The sequence below is a fragment of the Phocoena phocoena genome, chromosome 14 (assembly GCF_963924675.1).
Source record: "Phocoena phocoena chromosome 14, mPhoPho1.1, whole genome shotgun sequence".
Taxonomy (NCBI): domain Eukaryota; kingdom Metazoa; phylum Chordata; class Mammalia; order Artiodactyla; family Phocoenidae; genus Phocoena; species Phocoena phocoena.
The window spans coordinates 52,556,396-52,573,755 of NC_089232.1; the positions used below are offsets into that span (position 1 = coordinate 52,556,396).

The 17,360-nt window shown below is 44.6% G+C and overlaps 1 protein-coding gene across 1 annotated transcript in view; it reads right to left on the reverse strand.

Annotated features, from left to right (window-relative positions):
• The window catches only part of PRKCE (protein kinase C epsilon), a 509,705-nt gene that overhangs the window by 305,704 nt on the left and 186,641 nt on the right, over positions 1-17,360 (reverse strand). The window contains exon 2 of the mRNA XM_065891335.1: positions 16,885-16,948. Within this exon, the coding sequence (XP_065747407.1) occupies positions 16,885-16,948 (64 nt within the window). The remainder of the gene's footprint in view (positions 1-16,884; positions 16,949-17,360) is intronic.

Consider the following 17,360-nt stretch of genomic DNA (forward strand, 5'->3'; position numbering starts at 1 on the left):
TATTATATATCGTAAATTCTTCTCACTGTTTTCAGCACAACCCAGTGTGTGATAAATTATGTGCATAAAATAAAAAATCACCCTGTGCTTTTTCAGAATTATCTCCCAGGGGGTCCAAGGATTGCCTGCGGAGGTCAGAACCAAATTAGTCTCCAGCCTCAAGCCCACCCCCAACCTTAATATCAGCCCCAGCTTGAAGGAGCATTAACATCAGGCAATAGCTCAGCTTGCTGTTTTCTCAGCCAGAAAACCAGTGAGCAGGAAGCAGGGCTCCCTGCTTGGGCTCTGATTTCCTGAAAAGCCAAATCCTCATTGCTTTCCCTGCACAGACCCTTTCTCTGCTCCCGCCCTTTTAGCAAAAGTGAAAGTCTTCCTAGAGCAGCCCACAAGCCTTGGCATCAAAGATCTGCGTTACTCACTGGTTCCCAAAAAAACGCTTGTCTGGGACACGGGTTAAGGAGCAGCCAAGAAGAGGTCATTGATCGCTGTCTCCAGGGCTCAGCGGCTCTGGCATGGGGAGGGGCCAAGGCTTTCCAGATGTTCCACTGAAGGGCTGGACTGGAGCCAGGGGAGCCCTGCAGATCTACAAAGAGATGCCTGTTCCCCAAGTGTGCACCATTCGAAATCAAAAGCTCTCTGAAGAGAGTCACTGCCCAAGTGGGCAGGGCCTTCCCAGAGACTTCTGTCTCTTCCTGCTGTCCTCACTTACTCCATGTCCATGGCCACCACCCAGCTCTGGTTCTCCTCCACTTCCACAAAACGCCCCTCCCCCAGCACTCACGTGCACACATATTTCCCCCAAACTATCAGCTCCGGTTTCCATAGCAACAAAGCAAAAGCCAACTGGGTTTGAAAAAGCAGCAAATTTGACAGCAACCATGCAGAAGGAGAAAAAAAAAAAATAGCCTGGGAAATTCTGGTCTCACCCTAGAAATCTGCCCTCAGAGGAGTGCCAGCCCATCAGGGGGCCCCAGCTACAAGTCTAAAAGCTGAGCTCTCAGATTCCCTAGGGCACAATTCCCTTCCTCTGGCTCCACCCACCCTTCTGGAAAGGAAAAGGCCAGAGATACACTGAACAATACACTGAATCAGTTTGAAAGTTATTTGAACAGGGAGTAAATCCTAAAAACAGCATTTGGATGATTACATAGCAATGGCATCATGACTACTACTAACACCATTGGTTTAGTCATTCATTGAACAAATATTTTTTGAGCACCTACTATGTTCCAAGCACTATTCCAAGTTGCTAGGGCTGCAGTGATAAACAAGTAAGATAAAATTCTTGTCCTCTGGGACTTACATGCTAGAGGGACAAACAAATAAGTGAACAAACAATTTAAAAACACCAAGTGCTATTAAAAAAAGCAGCTCAAAACCAAAAAATATTCCCAAAGAGTATGTTTTAGTATAAAAATGGAGGCAGTATGATAATGTAGAAAGAAAACTAGACTTTCTATATATGTATTTGGTGTTTTACTTTCAAAATGTGCCTTCCTGCATATCAACCCATTTTGTCATCACTCGCTGTTGGCTGGGATGCATCAGCGTGCTCATTTACCTGAGCAGAAACGGAAGCCCAGATGTGAAAAATGACTTGTTCAAGGTCCACCAAGTTTCATTCTTTGGATTTCTATTTATCAGTTGGCTGTAGAGAAAGTGAAAAGATTAGCTACAAATTAGGGGGAGACGTTTGCAACAAATATAACTGCCTCTGAAGCAATAAGAATAGACCAAAAGCATAACAGAAAAATGCACCAAAGGAATGAACAGATATTTTTCAGGAAAGATCAAAAACCTGTAGATACATGAAAAGATTCTCAATTTCACTAATAATCAGAGAAATACAAATTAAAAGTATAATGGCACACCACCCACCACGCTAGCAGCAATTTAAAAGTCTGTTTTAAAGTATTTGTGAGGATATAAAGTAACAGGAAACTGCAAACTAAAGTACATTTATGTCTGGTGGTAGCATCCATTGGTATAGTCACTTTGGAAAACAATTTATCATTACCTAGTAAATAATTTATCATTACTTACTAACGTTGGACATGCAAAGACCTTTTGAAACATCAGTTCCACACCTAAGTGAATAATGTAGAAAACTGTAGGTGCAAGTGTGCCCCAGAATACAGTATCGTCCCTAATAGCAAAAACGTGAAAATAACCCAGATGTCCATGAATAGGGAAACGGATAAATGAATTTTGATATATTAATAAATGGAATAATATGAACTACAGTCACACGTCAATATGGATGAATCAAAGAATTTATATAGGATGGTACTCTTTTAAAAAAGCTAAAAAGTAGGTAAGACAAAACAATATATTATTTAAGAAAATGTGCATATAGGTGGTAAAATCATAAAGAAATGCAAAAAAAGGATAATTGAACACAAAATTCAGGATAGTAGTTACCTTTGGGGAAGAAAAGGCAAAGACAAGGTCAGTGAAGGGCCCCAGAGGCTGCAAAGGCACCGGAAACGTTTTTTCTTAATCTGGCTCATAGGTACATATGAGTAGCAGGAGGGAGGGAAGGTAGGGCTGATTTAAATTAATCCCAAAGGACAGATTGGTTCAAGGGAAACAAATCACTGATGGTATTTTTTCCTTAAGTCAAACAGAAGAATTATCATTTGTTGGTTTTCCAAGGCAAGGAAGCTCATGAAGGCGTCCTGCAGTATAGGAAGTGAGTGTTAAATCCAAAGGACACTGGTTTGATTTCTGTTTTAAAAAATTAAAAATAAAAGCAAAATAGGTCCGTCTCCAGGCGGCGCTAGGTGATTCTAGTTGGCCTGGCAGTATAGTGGCTACAAGGGCCATAATTATAGCCAGGGAGAAGTCGAGTAGCTAGATGGCCATCTGTAATTAAGCAGGTGAAGTCTGTCGTCCAGGATCCAGGCGTACTGCCGACGGCCCTGGTGACCCCAAACCCACCTATGACAGGCAGTTCTTGACTTTCATACTTTTCGCCTTCAAACAACACACAGCCCAAACAGGGACACTCGCCACCAGCCAGCAATGACATTTCACAGCAGTGCTCTCTGCCCGCCAAGCCCCGGTGCCGCCTCCACACCTTCGCCACGTTCACCTGGACAGCGGTCGCTCATTAATTCATGGAACAAATATGTCCTAAGCACTGCTGTACGCTGGCACTAAGGCCAAGAAAGTCCAGCAAAGACCAAAATAGACACAGTCCTGGCCTTCTCAGAGTTTAGAGTCTAAAGAAAGCACTTGTGCCTTTGTTGAATATTTTATTGCTCCTGCCCTTTTTTGTTAAATAAAAATGATGGGTAAGGAAAAAAGTGCAAATATTGGCCCTTGTGATAAGATGCATCTTTTCTCCTTTAGAGAATAGAGCAAATCAGCAAAGGGTCCTCAGGGGGCTGCAAAGGCCCCTATTTAGCCTCAGCTGGATCCTCCTAGCACTTAAGAAGGTTGACACGCTGCCCGTATGACCAAATGAGAAAAAAAGGGGAAAAAAAAAGATGCCGGAAATATTACTAAAAATTGTGTCTACACAATGAGACATGATGAGAGGATTTTGTAAGATATTTTCATTTTCTGGGAATGGAATCTCCCATTATAACATTTAACTCAGTTATTCAAACTTTCACTCCTTTGCCCTTCAGACATGTTTTTTTAGAAAGCATCATGCACAAATTTAGGGGACTGCAAATCTGGCTGCTGGTACTTCATGAATGAGGAGGTTAAAAAGCCAGGATTTCATCTTTCTACAAGGGTTTGTTCTTTGAGTTTTGTTTGTTTTTGTTTTGTTTTTGCTTTTTTGAGGGAAGGAGGAGTTAACTACGTAATGGCATCAAAAACCAACAACAGTGTGAAAGCTCTGAAGGTAATTTCAAGCATTAGATACAAGGTAGGTCAATGGTTGGGGGCAGGCTGTCAACTACCTTCCTGGTACCTCCGCCTCACATAGGCAGTAAATGGTTTAGCCTGTTCATGGCCATCATCACCCACCATAGTGAGAAGCTATCTACCCAAAATCAAACCCTTTCGCGGGGCAAGAGGCTAAGAGGCAAAGAAACCTCAGTTTCTTCCCACTTCTGTAGCTTCCATGCAATACACTCATAAGCTTAAGGAGAAAATCCTTACCTCCCAGCAGACATGGACAAGCATGACAAAATGATGTTTTCCCTCGAGTCAGGGACCTCTGTTGCCGTTTTTCCCTCCCCCACATGGACCTGCTCAACCAATGGACCACTCTTTAATTGAACTCCACGTGCATCCCCATGTGAGAGACAATTAAGGAGCGAGATTGGTGTTACAAGAGATTATTCCACTTAAAAAAGGCTTCCAGGAGGGGTTCACACAATTTGGGGTCCACTCAAATAGAATCCTTCCCTAGATCTTTGGAAATAAGACTCAAGTTTCAACACTTGCATTTGTGACTAAATTTTCAAGAAATACAACTATTCTGTAAATAGATGCTGCGATCCAGCTGATTCCCTCTTCCTATTATTTCATACACTCTTTCTCTACCTTTTTTTCCATGCAGACCTTGGATTTTTTTCAAATAAGATAAACAGTTCCCTTATCCTCCATTTGTGGATACTTATGGAAGTTGTTACAGATATTCACATCTTACAAAAGACCATTAGAAGAGGAATCTTTTCTACAATTTTTTAAAATGCTCATTCAGTCTCTGAATACCTGCAGAGATGGAGAGCTCCCTACTTACTGCTCAGATGTACTTAACTGCTAACGAGTAGTTACTAAACTAAGCTTAAGTTGCCTCCCTGTAACTTCTACCCCTCTGGTCCCAGAGCTGCCCTAAGGAGCCACGGGATAAGTTCTCTCCCTATTTGTCTTGGCAACACTCTAAGTTCTTACGATACCCACCATGCCTCACCCACTACTCAGGGTCCTGTCTTTTGGTGAGGAATAATTGAGTCTGGCTCCCTCGTGATAAGTATAAAGAGAGATTAGGAAACCTTCTCATTGGCTCACACCTGTATTCAGAGAGCCTTAAATCTTAGAATCCGAAACCCTGAGCATTCACTGAATCATAGCATCTTAATGCCTTTGATGCAATCCAGCTGAGGACCACAAACAATCATTTGTTCACCTTCAAAATAGAAGCAGGGCCAGGAACAGAATCCAAGCTTCTGATTTCAGTAAAGAGGTTGCTCCCACTACACTTCATCAGAAGGCTGTTTCCGCTGAATTCAGTGTAACTAACTGGGGGCCTCGTGCCCAGCACTACGAGGCCCTGTGATATCAGGACTCCCGTGGACTTTGTCGGTGCCGCCATGATAGCCAGGCCCACAATGGCTTGGAGCGGTCTGGCTCCCCAGTGGACAAAGAGGCCCCAACTACAGAGATGGCCCTTGTTCCCAGTCTGGCTTTGTGTAGTCCGAATGGCAGGACAGCACCCTAGGCTCAGCATGGCTATATCACGAGACCAGCCGGGAACCTCATGTGCACTGGGCCAGCTCTCAGCTCGAAGCCCATGTTCTAGAAGCCTCTGCCCTTGAATAACTTGTGGCTCACTGGGGTAGGCAGGGTACAACCAGGACTCTAGTTATAGACACAATGTAAATATCTGAGTACACGCTTGTACAGAAAGACACAGAGGAGTGTGGGAACACAGTGTGTGAACCAGCAGGCTGGGGTGGGTGGGCCAGCGTGGGAAGGCCCCCAGGAGGAGACAAACTTGAAATCAAATTCTGAAAGAACAGAGAAGAAGTTGAATTAACAGGAAGGGTACAGGATATTATAATAGGGGACTTGGTGTGTGTGGAGACCCTGAGGTGGCCTCAGAGCGCTAATAAGTACCAGGCACAGAAAGTAATCATGCAGGCCCACACCCACCCGTGAAACTGACTGTACTCTGGAATATGAAACAACCAAATCCAAAGCAACATCAGTCCCAACACCTTGTTTCTCTCCATAATTTCCTTTTATAGTGACACTTCTCCTGTTATTTCATTTAGTCATGCATTCATGTATGCAACAAGTTAAAAATTATGCCCCTACTGTGTACCCAGCACCTAACCCAGAACTCCCCCTGCGTTTCCCCATCCATTAAAGGCAGGTGCAACTTGCCTACCTCAGAGGAGGATCACGTAGAGGTAAGTTTTAGCAAGGTCCCTGGGTGAGTTATTTTAATTAAAGCCCCAGGAATCAGGAGAAAATTAGCCCAGTGGGATCAAATTCAAGCACCACTCAATACTTGAGGGTATTTATAGAAAAACAAACACAAAACCAAAAAAATCCAATACCCTGACTGGTTGCTTTTCGGTTTCCTGGTATAAACTGGTACCTGTTCTCCTAGCTGAAGAACACTGATGCTATCCATTTTGACCTTCTGCGGATGACTGAAGCCGGGACTGGAACACCAGGGCCTGGACATTGCCTCCCTCCCTAAGAATATGCCAAGTGCCTTCCTAGCCCTTTTCCAGAAGAAAGGAGAAGGTGGGGGGAAGGATACTAAACAAAAAGGGATTCAAAATTCTTGACTTTGAGAAAGACTAAATGATTGGAAGTTGGGCAAGAGAGAAAGCAGATTTCCCTCTTAATTTTCAATCCCTGTTGTGGCCTCTCCCGTTGCGGAGCACAGGCTCCGGACGCGCAGGCTCAGTGGCCACGGCTCACGGGCCCAGCCGCTCCGCGGCATGTGGGATCTTCCCGGAATGGGGCACGAACCCGTGTCCCCTGCATTGTCAGGCAGACTCTCAACCACTGTGCCACCAGGGAAGCCCGATTCACATTCTTAAAACTCTTTAAGCCTCAGTTTTCCCATCTGTAAAATAGGGATGATAAAATGGCAGATCCATTTACGCTTAAATAAAATAATCTCTCTACAGAGATTTGGCTTAAAATTTTTGTTCTGCCTCCCTTCCTCCTTCCAGGTGCCCAGCTCTATGCAAACTTCTCTTGGTTTTAACTCAGCACTGCAGAGGGCCAAGGGGCCATTAGTCCCACCTCCCTCTCTGTGTACCAAGGAGGCCACGGAGGTCCAAGTGGAACAGATGATTTGTTGCCTGACGTGCCCTAGCTTGGGAGCTCCTCAAGGGCAAGGCCTATGTATTTTACATCTTTGTTTCTCCAGCTCTCGCATGGTGCCGAGCAGGCAACAGACTCTCCAGATACATTTGTTGAATCAATCGGTACATTCAGTAATTAACTAACTGTGGAACAAAAGCTAAAATCCGGGTGTCTACGAAATCCTAGTCCCAATAACACACAGATACACCTGAAAGCGGACTTAACTTCCCCTGACTTCATTCTTCCCGACAGTTCCCAAAGAATTTATACCTGGCTAATAGTTGAGACCACGGGTTCCTGCAGCAGACAACAGCTCTCTGAACTAAAACATGTCCATTATTCTCAGTGTCAGGAAACGGGCAAACTTGATTGTCTGCAGAGTAGGAATAACCCACTGACAGCCAGTGCGCCCTGCTTAGCTGGGCAGAAGGGACCCCAGCTAGCGAAGCCTCTCAGTGTGTGGAGATGGCCAAGCTTGGGACAGAAGCAGCTGACCCTAAATGCTGGACAGTGCTGCCTGGCACTAGTAAAAACACTCACATGGGATTGTCCATCCAGAAGGGTGCAGCCTCTCAGCAGCAGGACTGGGCACGCAGAGGCCAGCAGCTCCCTGGAACGAACGCTCTGTGTGCATCATTCATCCATCACTCGCTCCACGGAGTCTGGCTACCTAGCCCACCTGCCTCTCCACGTTGGGAGCATTCAGTCCTCGGTGACGGGCACTATCGGAGGGAATCCTGAATTTCAGTATTTCCCACTCCAAATCAGAGGTGTCTTGGGCGACGGAGGACATGAAGTGGGCCATGTGCACTATTTCTGAGCTCCCTGCCCTTAGACGTTCATGCTATGGATTAAGCCGGTCATTCCTCTCTGCCTGGGTCTTCTGAAACCTGTCATAACCTCTGGCCATGGGCAAGTCACGGTCTCCGTATGTATGGGAATGGTCACATTTCCACCTAATTCATTTTGTTTCAAATTTTCTGAGTAATCGTTTTAGCAGCTCATACACATCAATGGGAAAGAAAACCAAGATTATCGGCATTGACAAGAAAGGTTTCCTCCTTTCTAAATTCACCCTTTCCCTTCCCCAGAGACAACTGCTGTTCCCAGTGTGTGATGTATCTTGAAGAGACAGCTGACACACAGGAAAGCATGTCCACTAGAATGGAAGGTGCCTAAGGACAGGGATTTCAGTTTTCACTGTTCACTTCTGCGCCCCTAGTACTGAGAAGAGTAACTGGAAAAGGTGCCCAATAGCTCTATGTTGAATAAATTAATTTATAAATCAGATGTATTCCTGAAAAGTTCACATTTTGGTAAATCAGGTCCTATTCTGCCTTTATTTTATCTTCTGATTGGATGCACCTTCAGTGGACAGCGGCTCTGCCTCCTCAACCAAGAAAAGAGGATAACAGTTATTACCTGCCTTTCATGGTTGCCATGGAGCTGATGAGAGCATGTGGAAGGAAGTATCGGTGGTTGTCATTTACTGACTGCCTACTCTAGAAAGAGCAGTCTCCGTGGTGGTCCCACTGCACCCAGTTCTCCCAACAGCTACCCAACTGATAAAACACATTACTGTACTTACTGGTCTAGTGCCTGCCACCTTCTGTAAGAGTACAGATGCCCTAGAGCAGGGACCATCTTCATTAACTCTCTACTCCCAGGGCCTAGTACTTCTTAGGTAAGTAAATAAATGATGACTCCAATGAGGGACAATGAGGACGAAGGGGAGCTTAGAATGGGAGATTCACAGACGTTCGTTCTCAGCTGTATGTATATGGGCAAAAGCACACACTCTCACAGGCCCCCACAAGCTCACACCAAAGATTTATAATAAAGGAGGAAAATAAAAGCAGCTTGAATAAGATGGTGAACGCACTTGATTGTGAAAATGTGAATGTTTCAACGAAGCTAGGTAATAAGGAAAATCGATAAAACTGTCAGCAGTGGCCAATTTCAACTGGATAAAAGAATAAAGTAATTGGTCCTGAAAGACAACTCTCTAAATTAGGTTAGATGAATGGAAATACCCTTTTGTTTTAAGCCGAATCACAAGGACATCAACAACAGTAAACAATTAAATTATAAGCCACTTTGACCCAGTACGATCTGAGCTGCAAACATGAATTTCCTGAAACGATCTTCTTTATAAGGCAAAGAAATGATGTATAGCAAGACAACAGAGACAGAGTTGGAGGCCCCGCCAGGAAACACAGGGCTCACTTCTTGACTAAGGATCTATTATAAACCCACCCTCTCTATAAGCTTATTTCTTCAACCTGAGTATTCCTCCTTCAATTACTTCATTAGTAAAACAGGCACACACGTCAATAGAAAATGCACATCTACGCTCCCATAATGGCCGAGAGGAAGGAGGCTTTGGTAGTGATCCTAAAGGGCTCTGCTCTCCAAACACTCAGGATTCAATTCTGTTTTTCATCTGCTAATGGTTGGCATTTGGTGTTGTTAACTGTGGATGATTCATTTCAGAGGAACTGCTGTGCACCTCGAGCCTATCTGGAAGGAAATGAGGGTTTCTTGGCGTATTTCTCATCAAGCATTTTAGCATTGTCTCTGTGACATTATAAACCTCTTGATGGGGGTTTGCTACTCGTTGCTTTCAAGCTGACTCCCCCTGTCTCATCTGGTGCATATGGTCACTTCCAGGAACAAGCATTTACTCTATCAGGACAAAGGATGGAGACAAAAATCTGGAAAAAAGAGGTCCACTCCCTGAGTCTGAGTAGCAATGGCAAGCAGTGATGCTGGGTCGGGGGAATGCGGGGTACACGTTGCAAGATCGATGTTTTCGAACATCTGACTTTTGTTATTTCCACCCTTATCAAATGCTGAGGCTGTTTCAGTTCCCCACATGCTACTGGAGAATCCAACTTGTCCATGGATGTCTGGGGACGCCGTGGGGTGAGCAGGACACCATCTTATTGCCTGAGGCACCTCACAGGAGGCAGATCTATCAGCTCCTTGGAGCAAGTGCCTGACTTTGAAATCCCCGATTTGGGAGGGTAAGGGCTCCCTTTAACATGTCGAGCAATGTTTCTCATTAGAGACTGGACAGAACTTGAAAAGGGTGGGAGTGTCAGGGCTTGACGCCGGGACACTAGCTAGATAGTCTGGAGAGGAGGAGAAGGTTGAGGGTGGTGGAGGGCTTACCATGGGACTCCATAAGACTGCTGAGGGAGAAACAAGAGAGTGCAGAAAAGATATACAGGGATGCCTGTACCAGGCTTGACCTCCTAATCACTTAAGTCCCATGCTTATAAAATGTGCTCTACTCAATGTCCCAGACTTGACCATACTTGACCTAGAACATCCCTTCTCCCTGGTGACCAAGGTAAGTGAAAAGCCTTGACCATGAAGACACGCCCAGAAAAGAACTGCCTTCAGTCTTCAAATACAGCTTAATCATTGAAGGTATTTCATTTTCTTGTTTGAAAATGTCTGTCCGCCACACTGATAACTCTGTTTGGAAGCACCCTGAGAACACAAATTGCATCTATTTAATTTATCATGTCTCTCCAGACTTACCTAAAAATAAGAGCTTCAAAGCCGTCTTTGATAATGATGGCATGATCCCCTCTACTCAGAATGGCCTCCCTGGGACTTTCCTGGTGGTCCAGTGGTTAAGACTCTGCGTTCCTGATGCAGGAGGCCCAGGTTAGATCCCTGGTCAGGGAACAAGGTCCCACATGCCGCAACTAGGAGCCCACATGTGGCAGTGAAGATCCCTTGTGCAGCCACTATGACCTGGCGTAGCCAAATAAATAAGTATTTAAAAAAGGAAAAAAAAAGAATGGCCTCCCTGCTTCTTCCCTGTCAATCCAGTCTACCTAACTTTTCCTTTTCAGCCCAATCCCTGCCTCTTTCTTGAATTTCCCTGGGTTATTCTGCCTTCAATTTATTCCCATTTGGAGAACTCCTGGTAACACCAAATTAGGCACTCAGTGTGATACTGCCTTGCCTTGTTCCCTAATGCTTTTGGCCTTCAGGTAAGCCTAGGATTCCTAATTGAATTGCAAGCTCCTTGAAGTCAAGGGTCATGTGTTCTTGTAAATGCCATCTCTCATTTTCCACTTCCCTGTCCCCCAATTCAGCATGGGCACCAAACTGGGCACATCTGCTAAAGTGCATTAGTTACTACTTTTCATTTGAATGAATGGTTCTTCTTAATTATCTGATCATCAGAAGGCATTGGATTAAATAAGGCAGAAATTCTAAGGAAAAGGGTCGACTTCTTATGAACTGAAGCTTCAGTGGGACTCCAGAATCTGAAAGATGTTATCTAGATAGAAACTACCAGTGGCAGAGGGTCAAGAGGAAGGCCTACCTCTCTATTTCAACCCTGAAGGCAGTGCTCTAATGCTTGCCATGGACACAGGTAAGAAAGATTACTAACTTGCTGGGATGAGTCCGACCGAGACTTAGTTATGGATCCACCTTACAGAGAGCCTGAGAAGGAGCTGACCAGAACTGAACCGGGACCATGGAAGTTTTCATTTCAAAGAGAGTGGAAAAGAGATCTGCTGATTTATGAAAGGGACTTTCTGGGTCATCCTTGGATTCAAAGCTATAATAACTTTACCTTCCTATTTCTGTAAAAAGCTTCCTGAAGAAAAGCACTAAAATGTTAAAAGCAGTGAGGAGGTCTTTGTTGGCAAACTCATGGGGCCATGATCAGGGCCATGATCCAGGCAGGGCCCTGGATCGTAGCCTGGGGTCTGGACCCAACACGGCCTTGTAATCAACCGTTCGGCCTCAGGCACATCACTTGACCTCTCGAAGTCACCATCTCCCACCAGGGGGTAATACTTGCTATACACACGTGATCATTTTAGAACCAAGCAAAGCAGGTTTGATCATGTCTACCTGTCTGTGCAACTTGAAAAAAAAGTCCAGAAGAGAGCTGCAAAGATGAGATAAGATTTCTAAACTCTCTCTTCAGAAAGGTTAAGGGGTTTGATTGATTCAGCCTGAAGAAGAGAGATTTAATAACTGTCTTCAAATATATGCAGGGCTTTTACCCAGGACCAATGAGAGTGTAAGGACAACATGTTCTGTCTGCACTGAGAAGAGAGGGCACAAGCCCAGGCTCTGACAAGGAGACATTTCTAACATTAAGGGCCACAGGACACAGACAAGCTAAAGAATGTTCTTCTGGGAAATGTTTCAATGGGGGAAGGGTTGGGAAGAAAGAGAAAGACAGAAAATGGGGCAAAACTATGGGAAGGTCTGAACTCTGCAAAAAGCAACCTCATAGCCCCTGCCAGATACAGATATTGTTCTATGAATTGCCTCTTTGTCACCTTGCTCTATTCTTGGACCTTTTGCATATGCCACACCCCAGAGTCAGAAACCTGCCCTCAAACTGCTTCCCTGGATACCCTGCCTGCTGCTCCTTCCTGGGCACTGGGTTAGAACGTTGCTCACCTCCCTGCCCTCAGGTCTCCAGGGCCTTTAGGATATCTATTGAGCGTCACCTTTATGTGAGGGCACTGTCCTTATAGCAGTCCTATCATAATACCTACCGTACATCCCATTATCCCCACTGATGGGTGAGAAATCTGGAGCTCTAAACTAGTAGGCACCGGAGACAGGATTTACATTCAGGACTGATGGACTCCTAAGGCTCTCTCTTTCTTCTCTCTGCTGCCGGTCCCAGAGAGGATACTGACTGCTTTCTGAAGCCTGTGGCTATAGAAAGAAGGGCAGAGGGCTGGATCCTGAGCCCACCTCTTCATCTTCTGCTTCCACAATACGCACTCATTCCACAACCTGATCTAACCACAGTATTTGCGATGGACGTGCTACAAAAACATTCCAATTATTTTGTATCTTTGGCATTTTATTGGAGAAAGAGTTTGGGGACCCAAACATACCACTGAGGCCCACTTCTTGTTCTTTCTATTGTTGTCTAAGACTCTGAAAAACTCTCCTGGGTGAACACGACACCTGGAAGGAAGGTGGGGGAAGAAGAGCCTAGAAATCCCTGGGTCAGACCCTGGCTGCCCCTCCTCTGGGAGCCTGCAAATGATGGTTCACTGTCCTATTACTATGAAGAATAGAAGTAATATACAAATTACGTCACAAAAAAGGAAGAAATATTAACTAATGTCCACAACAGGAAATAGTAATTTGCACAATTGAGAACTACATCCATTGTTGCTTATGCTTCTGTTGCCCGGGCTAATTATGCTCTGATTTAAGTATCTGGTGATCCTGTAGTGCCATGTTTACGAGGAAGCCCCATGGCCATTACTTATGATAAAAGCAAACACTAAGAGGCACCTGAGCCTGGAGCAACACACAAAACATCCTAAGAAGGTTTACTACATGGGATAACATAGGTAAAGTTCCGGGCACTGTACCTGTCAATCCCTTCCACTGGCTACAGATATTAGCCAGCCTTCAGCCTTGAGCTCTGATAGATGTCTATTCACATTATACCGACGATCAAAATTGCATGACCAGAAATGACCTTGACTGTCATCCAGCCTGACCCCTTACACCTGGGGTTAGGTTGCCGGGTTTAGCTAAAGCCTACACCAGTCAAATCCCATTATGATGAACTACACAGGACGTGAAAGCAATGGAATTTTATTAAATAGTTAGAAAGCACATTAACCCCAGCTCTAGCAGACGTAAACATCCAGGCTTTCTACAGCGCGTTAGCAAGAACAAAGAATCCTTTAGCACATCCCAGAAGAAGGGGGTGTATTTGCACAGTCTCACCCCCATACCTTTCTCTGGGCTCTTTGGTATTTGCATGTGGTGTAGAGTTTGTGCATTTGCTACGAATATCTTTTTTTCCATTGATGGGACTGACTGGAGCACTTGAAATAGGTGAGCTGAAGGGATGCTTGATGGCAGGATGATAGAGTGGTGAAAATGTCAGCTGTGCCTCATTTCAGTTCTCTTTTTCACCCTTTCTCAGAATATAGAGTTAGGAATTTTCACTAAAGAAAGGGACCTAAATAAGAATCAATGAATGTCCATAGTCTGGGTGTGACAACCATGTTTTGCCCTGGACCCTTCCCATGCAACCCAGGCAGCAAGTGTTGTGGCTACTCATTCTCCCATTCCTCTTCTCACCCTCTCAATCCTTCCAAAAACAAAGCCACCTCTGGGCCAGGAGCGCTCACGGTCCCAGCAGCAGGAGTGGGAGAACAGATGTGTAGAACACAAACAGAACACACCAAGATCAGCTTCTAGAAACAGATTACTGGAAGTCCTTCCCACTATCCAGAGAAAGAATTCCAAATCCAGGAAAAGCAATTAAGAAAAAGCAGAAAAACTTCTTTTCTTCAGAGCAACACATGCTAACACTTTACAGAGTCTGGCATGTGTCAGCATTTCTGAAGTAAACTCTATTTTCTTTAGATGAAAGAGATAAAAAAAATAGGCTAAGAGTTCAGTCTAATGAAAACTGCTTTGGTCATTCACATGCAATAAGCTGTAGAAGCAAGAAGAAAAAAAGCAATTGCCTCTTATTTATTTATTCATTCATTCGTCCATATCCTTTCCCTCTAATGTAAAAAAGGATGTCTTCTATAATTTTGCAAGTCGTTAATCTTTTCAAAGAAAAAAATAATCCAAGCCTCCCATTGATTGCCCAGTGTCTTGGCACAGGGAATACATATTTAGTTAATTATCCTGTTGCATATACATTATGTAAGGAAAAAGGGGGATTGATTTTGCTCAGCAAATGTTTCACCAGTATCAACAATCAGGAGATCATTGTAATATCGTAAAGTCTGGTAAATTTGGGATCACACACGCTGTGTTAAAAGTAAGGCAAGGGGGGCTTCCCTGGTGGAGCAGTGGTTAAGATTCTGCCTGCCAAGGCGGGGGACGCGGGTTCGAGCCCTGGTCCGGGAAGATCCCACATGCCGTGGAGCAACTGGGCCCGTGGGCCACAGCTGCTGAGCCTGCGCTCTAGAGCCGGCAGGCCACAGCTACTGAGGCCCGCACGCCTGGAGCCGGTGCTCTGCAGCAGGAGAGGCCACCGCGATGGGAGGCCCGCGCACTGCAACGAGGAGTGGCCCCCGCTCGCCACAACTAGAGAAAGCCCGTGCACAGCAAAGACCCAATGCAGCCAAAAATAAATAAATAAATTTATTTAAAAAAAAAAAAAAAAAAAAAAGTAAGGCAAGGCTTTACCTTACCGGATGCTTTCTTTCTTAATCTGGGTGGCGGGTACACTGGTACCCATTTTATTATATTTTAGGCCCTTTTGTACATCTTGAATAATTCATACTAAATATTGTTAAATCTCCAAATCTTCTACAATAGTTTCTATTCTGGGCTGTTCAGAGCTGAGAGTAGAGAGGGAAAGTTGGAAACGCCAAAATGTAATTGCAATAAGGAGCAGAAAATGTTAAGAGACCAATTATGGAAGGATGTTTAAAGTTTTAAACCTATGCCAAATAATTGAGATCTATTAGGAGAGGACTGAATTCTATCATGAGCTCCATATACACACAATTATTGAATTATTCTGAACACCTGTTGAAATCAGGTGATTAAGTTAGTTAAATGGAAGTCATCAGGCCCCACTGTCAAGTGCATCATTTGGCCAGCTCCTTTAAATTTGCGTACACAGTCCCTCCTCCATTACAGAAACTTAAACTAGAGCTTCATCCCCAAAACTGTGGGGTTGTGACTTTGTGCTTATAATCCCCAGTATTCTGGGGAGATGCTATAAAACGCCCAAGTCTCCCAGCCAGGAGCTGTGCCTTTTCCTTTGAGCCACAACCTCTAATCCCCATTTTTTCTCACCGCCAAGAAGAACCCGGCTCGCTCATCCCATCTTTCTGCCATGACATTAAAGCCAACTGTTCTGTCCCCTGCCCACAAAGAGAAGACGAGAAGAAAGATGGTCCCAGTAACTACTTTAGTCCTAATTCCCAACCTCCCTAGAGCCCAAGTCTGCCACCATCTCCCTGTTTCCACAGGTTTTATTGTCCAGTCTTCCCTTCTACCCCGACCGCTGAGCCCTCACCACGCAACAAGCCTTGAAAGATAGTAAGTGAGCAAAGGCTGGATGGACAGAAGAGGGTGTAAGAAGAAGAAAGAAGGAAAATCCAACGATCAGAGAACATTTATACCCTACTTAATCAGCTAGTGGGGAGCAGAGATCCTCACCCCATTATTTCTCTTTAAGAGCAGAGCTTTTGCCTGGGTAAAGAACTGGTAAAGAGAAGTAACACTTCTTTTATTTTTATTTTTTTGATTCAGTTATACACACACACATATACATAAAAAATATGTATATATACATATAAATATATATGTATATATACATACAAATTCTTTTTCCCTTATAGATTATTACAAGATATTGAGTATAGTTCCCTGTGCTATACAGTAGGTCCTTGTTGGTTATCTATAATATATAGTAGTGTGTATATGTTAATCCCAAACTCCTCATTCATCCCTCTTTATAGAAGTAACATTTCCAATTCTGAAATTTGACACCTCATTTGTTTCATTTCTGAATACCGTGAGACCCACTGGTCTTACTTCCTGGCCACCACACACACGCTGACCCCACGCGCACCTCCGGGGAGAGCAGCCGCCCCACCGAAGCCCGCCTGGGCACCCATGCGCAGGAACGCCTGCTTTACTGGCCTCACTCCCTAAGTCGAAAATCTTCCCTCTGCTCCACCAAAGCTAACAGATGGCTGGTCCCTTTTGGTACACAGGCGTAAGCATCTTCAAAATAACCTCTTCCTTTAAAGGGTGCCAATTAATTAAATGTCACTGTAATATGTCTCAGCCAAGGAGGGAAGGGAGAGACCAAAAGACAAAAGGGTCGATGGACAAGAACGATGACGAGAGCTCACACTCTCCTACCTTCACCCGATGACCCCGAGAGATCAATGATCACATACACTCTTCCTTCTGGCTCCAGATCAATCTGCAATTAAGAAAATGACAGTGACTCTGTTAGTGCATTGTAGGGGCAACCCGAGAGTGCATGGCATTTCCACCCCGAACTGCTAAAACCTGGAGTCGTGCTCCATTCAATCCACGAATCTGCAACACACCGAGTGCTGGGTGAACTAGGGAGGAAGGAGAATCAGCATTTGTGGCATGTCTACTATGTTCCAAATGCAGTAACAATGAGGTCTGATGCATACCCAACAGGTAGTGTCATCCCAGTGGTTCCCAACTGGCAGCAGTTTTGCTGCACTGGGGACACCTGACACGAGGAACATTTTGGAGGACATGAAAATATCTGGAGACATTTTCGACTGTTATGATTGGAGAGGGAGTGATGCTACTGGCATCTAATGGGTGGAGGCCAAGGATGTGCTAAAACATCCTAT